We start from the raw sequence: 5,000 nt of genomic DNA on the forward strand, positions 1-5,000 counted from the left end.
TATTAGAAAAGAAGAAATATTACCTTTATTCTCGCCAGTATTTCGGTCCTTAACGACCCAGATATCCTCGATCTTGCCGAACTTCTCAAAGGCTTTCCGTATGTCATCTTCTTCGAGAGATTTGTGACAAATAACGAATAAACGCGAATTAGGCGGATCATCGTTCTTTGATCGCGGATCCATTTGAGAGTAAAAATCCCGTTCTTTGTGGTCTACCATCATACAAACGAAATGGACGCCGATCTACGGGTGTACGCCTATGTATGTCTACTGTACTCTGCAGTGATGCCAGATGTAATGAACAGGTTCGAGGCGCATGCGCAGTAATATCACAACGTTCGTCGTACCTGTTCACGTCATTACCAAAATATATTCTTTATATTATTTTTCAACGTAAATCATTTAGATCTAATATTGATCATATTCAAAATTATTCTGTTTATTGTTTATTCGTAATCGATGACTTCATAAATTCGTTTGTTTTTATATCTTTACATTCCATTAATAAATATATTTATATACCGCAATGATCTCTATTTTCTATGTAATAATATTTTTTTTTTTTTGTCTTTTGGAAAGTGCAAGTTTCCTTTTAATTATTTCTTTTTCTTTTTCTTTTTGTTTTTTTTTTTTTTTTTCTTCTTCTTTAACAGTTCAACCTCCTGACACACTTTCAAATTTCAAACACGTTGACATCAGATATCCTCTCTTATTAAGCAATCACTTAATAAAACAGTACTCTCTGTATTGTAATTTAGGATTACACAATTTTTCACTACCTTAAGAGGTATCGTTCCAACTTGAGAAAGACTGATATGATAAAGGCGCCTCCTAGTGTTATTGTATACAAACTTTTTTCTTCAGGGCTGTAACGAAATAAGAAACTGTCTAATAATGAGTACATAATTTATCCAAAAATCTAATGCGAAGCAAATATGTGCATGTGCATGTGTACATAAAGAAAAAAAAAAAAAAGAAAAAAGAAAAGAAATGGAAAAGAAAAAAACAAAACGAAAAAAACTTTATAACCTTTATATTTTCTATTAAAATATTTTTGTGTGTATATAAACGTTATAAAGCACCCATAATCATTCCGGTGAAAGTATAAGTCTGCTCCTTTCAATTTTATTGAAGGAGCAGATCATTTCTCTCGCTTGGATTGAAAATGTTCTTTCATATTGATCAATTTTTTTTTTTTTTTTTTTTTTGATTTAACAAGATCACTAATATCATCATCGAGCATTACTATCAGTAACATTGGCGTCTAAAACACATATATTAAACCAATCACTTTTGAGCTTATATCTGTCATATTATTCACATAATATATTTATTCTTCGCATTTACTTTCACTTTAATCAGCCATTAAGATATCGCTATAAATCTAATGTTTAAACTGACTGATTATTTTTCTGTTTATTTTTATTTTTATTTTTATTTTTATTTTCATTTTTCTCGTTTCTATCTTTCCGGTCTAATATATTACTTTTTTTTTTTCTTCTAATCTTTCTATTTCTTTTTTCGTGCGTGTCTTATACAGACCATACAGTCAATTTCCATCACATTAGGTTGATGACTATACCGGATAACGGTCGTTACGTTTTCAAGTAAACTGTTTCGTCCCACAAAAGCATTGAAGAAGTCATGCTCCGATATTTTTCCGGATGTAGTACGTTAGTATGTTAGACGAAAGAGAAATATGGATAATAATATACTGCATATCTCAAGAATTGTCGTTTTCGTATTTTAAGTGAACGTACATACGATAGTTCTACTTTCTTCTGTTCTCTTCTTAATCTTTTCTTTTCCTTTCACTACAACTTTATTCTTTTTCTTTTATCGTAATAAAACAATTTTGTTGTTACTTCTTGTAGCACACAAGAAAATAATATTTTTTTACATTTTTACATATATTATTTACATACATCATTTATTTTTTATACATTATTTATATCATTATTATAAAATTCGAAAGTTTCAATTAAAGAGTTTGAATTTCGCGCCAAATCAAAATAAACACTAAATATATCATATTGAATTCATAGTACGATTAAACGACGTTTGATATATGAATAAAATCATACACGTTCGAGCAATGATATTATTTTGATTATATTAATTAAATTTTATGTAGAATTTTTCTTGGATTACCATAAAAAATAAATATCTTCCGACATTATTTACGTGATTATTATACAATTTGAAAGTCGCACTATTAACGGAGTTTGAATTTCGCGCCAAACAAGAATTAACACTAAAAATCATATTAAATTCATACTTTGATTGATATATTTGATAATATGAACAAATCTATTTATGTTTTAAATATAATACTACTTTGATTATTATTTATTATTTAAAAATTTTATATATAATTTCTCTCTCTCTCTCTCTCTCTCTATATATATATATATATATATATATATATATATATATATATATATATATATATATATATATATATAAAATTAAATTAATCACAATAAAATAGTACGAATTTGATTCAATTTATAAATGAAAAATTTTGAATTGTTGATAATACGTAAGCAATTAAGTATTATTAAATAATTAAACCTTGATAAAACCTTATCAAAAGAATTAAGCTTTCTTATTTTTTTAATAAAACGGAAATAAGAAATAGAAATAAAAATATAGATAAGTTAAACGCAATATACTTTTACGTTTACATGGTCGATGCGTTGTAACGTATGTATTTTCATACTTACTGAGCAGCAAGAAATATATATAGGCGCAGTACGATTCATGAGGTAATGTACAAATTAAAGAAACAGAGAGAGTAAAGGTCAAATGTTTTGTATATATTACTAATAAGTAAAGTAAGCAAAAGTATGAGTTTATCCGTAGATCGAAGTTCGGAAAATGCGTCAGATTTGCAACTTGAAGATTTTATAGAAAAAGAAAGTCGAAGACAACTATTTCAGGTTAGATTTTTCGTTTTTTTATCAACTGCCCATATCTAATTATTGAATTTGTCCATTTTGTTATATGGATTTGATAGGACATCTAAAAACATGTGTCATCAGTTGTTTTATCTGCTTGGATATAACTAAAATGTTATTTAATAATTAAATACAAAAGTTCATTGTATTTCTCAATGCTTCTTTTATTTAAAAGGTATATGTACACATATATATATATATATGTATATATATATATATATATATTTTGTTTTTGTGATAGATTTTTATAGAATAAAATATAGATTAAAATCAAATATTATATGATACATAGTTTATAAAAATATACATATTTTATTATTTTCATAGAATTTAGCGCTTAATCTGACAGACATTTGTTGGGAAACCTGCATTGATCGTCCTGCACCACGATTGGAAGCCAAGATAGAAAAATGCCTTATGAACTGTGTTGAACGTTTCATTGACACAACTAATTTCATTACAAATAGATGGGAACGTATTGCATTAAATAAAAGTTCTGATATTGATTTGAAATAGACTATCTGATATTGATTAGAATAAATAAGAAATTATACAGCTTACAAATGAATATAATTACTATATTTGTTTGATTAATCAATTAATCAAGTGTCACATTTTTAAGAAAGAACTATATCATAAAGATTATAATTAAAAAAATTTCAATGACAGTATGTTTTCAAAAGTGAGAGAACTTTTTGGTCGCCATAAACGGAAGTTTATATATGGGGGTATCGTTATTGGAGGTTTTATTTTTTTATCGCGTTATACCCAAAGGAAAATCCGAGAATGGCAGGAAAAGGAGATCAAAGAGATGTTGGAGAAGACCCGACGACGTCAATATTTTGAAAGTACAGAAAGAACATGTAATCAAATGATTCTTCCTCTTGCATCTAATTTAAGAGAATCTGTAACAAAAGCTTTGGATACAACTGCTATAGTGAACAAACTCAGGAGTGGTTGCGATGACAAAGTAGCATCATGGAATGAACTTAAAGTTTTAGCAATTTCAAGATCAGCTGCTATTATCTATTCTCATGTTATGCTTGTAGTACTTATTAGAATTCAATTTAATATAATGGCAGGCCATATGTATAAAGAATCCCAGAAACTAACGGATAATATCAAAGAGAATGATGAATTGCAAACACAATATATGTCCTTATGTGGTCATTTCATATATGAAGGCATACAACAATTGTGCAATATTATAAAAGAAAAAGTCACTGAAATAACAGCATCTATATCTTTAATAGATAAATTATCATTGAGAGATTTGGAACAAATATATTGGTCCGTTGTGTCCTCTGTAACCGCAGATGATAGAAATCCAACGAAAAATCTTTCAAAATATATGCTACCGTCACAGTGCGAAGAAAAAATGAATGGATCTCTATCGAACATCATTTATGAGACTTTAGATCTATTGGAAAGCGAAGAAATACAAGGGTTTATGCAAAGTAATATTCGAAGTGGTTTCGTCTTACTAATGGATCATATATCAGAATTTTTTAATGCTAAAACAAGTAATGATAAGGATACGAAAAATGGCGTATCAATACCAGGGACCTCGAATCATAAAGATATACTTTGGACAGATTCTGTTACCACAAAGATTTCAAAACATTCAGATTTTGTTGATATAAATAAGATCACTATGCCTATGGCTAAAATAATTCCAATAATAAATGGACAAATTCCAGATCAATCTAAGCCTAGAGATGTATCTACAGTATGGCTGCAGCGTCTTATTTTAAATGATGAACTTAAATTATTTGGGGCTAATATCTATGAAGCATTTAGTTTCTAAGATAAAATATATTATAGAAAAATAATTACACTGAATTGTCTATACCAGCACATGTCCACCTGCAATAAATATATATTGCATATATATGTGCTGTATATTATATATATATATATATATATATATATATATATATAAAATGTTACACAAAATTTCCAAATAACATAAATAAAAACTAATCATTCTATCTGTTTAATTTTATGTACGGTCATATCTCTGATATATTATTAAGTTTA

General features: G+C 27.4%; 3 protein-coding genes across 3 annotated transcripts in view; 2 read left to right on the forward strand and 1 right to left on the reverse strand.

Annotated features, from left to right (window-relative positions):
• The window catches only part of LOC124948017 (RNA-binding protein 45), a 3,488-nt gene extending 2,663 nt beyond the window's left edge, over nt 1-825 (reverse strand). Inside the window, 1 exon segment of the mRNA XM_047491038.1 lies at nt 24-825. Within this exon segment, the coding sequence (XP_047346994.1) occupies nt 24-222 (199 nt within the window). The 5' untranslated portion in view covers nt 223-825.
• Nucleotides 826-2,600: 1,775 nt separating this feature from the next.
• Nucleotides 2,601-3,618, forward strand: LOC124947766 (mitochondrial import inner membrane translocase subunit Tim8 A-like). The gene is made up of 2 exons (XM_047490369.1): nt 2,601-2,942; nt 3,288-3,618. The coding sequence occupies exons 1-2, from the start codon at nt 2,850-2,852 to the stop codon at nt 3,474-3,476; spliced, it is 282 nt and encodes a 93-aa protein (XP_047346325.1). The 5' UTR covers nt 2,601-2,849; the 3' UTR covers nt 3,477-3,618.
• Nucleotides 3,479-5,000, forward strand: part of LOC124947764 (peroxisomal biogenesis factor 3) — a 1,556-nt gene continuing 34 nt past the window's right edge. Inside the window, exon 1 of the mRNA XM_047490367.1 lies at nt 3,479-5,000. This exon is cut by the window's right edge and continues 34 nt beyond it. Coding sequence (XP_047346323.1) covers nt 3,631-4,767 — 1,137 coding nt within the window. The 5' untranslated portion in view covers nt 3,479-3,630 and the 3' untranslated portion in view covers nt 4,768-5,000.

Source organism: Vespa velutina, chromosome 3, assembly GCF_912470025.1.
Source record: "Vespa velutina chromosome 3, iVesVel2.1, whole genome shotgun sequence".
Classification (NCBI taxonomy): domain Eukaryota; kingdom Metazoa; phylum Arthropoda; class Insecta; order Hymenoptera; family Vespidae; genus Vespa; species Vespa velutina.

What these genes read in the sequence shown, in the direction of transcription:
- LOC124947766 (XM_047490369.1), top strand. Translation starts at nt 2,850, where the DNA reads ATGAGTTTATCCGTAGATCGAAGTTCGGAAAATGCGTCAGATTTGCAA. An exon ending in GTCGAAGACAACTATTTCAG is followed by an intron (nt 2,943 to 3,287) that starts GTTAGATTTTTC and finishes TTATTTTCATAG; the next exon opens with AATTTAGCGCTTAATCTGAC.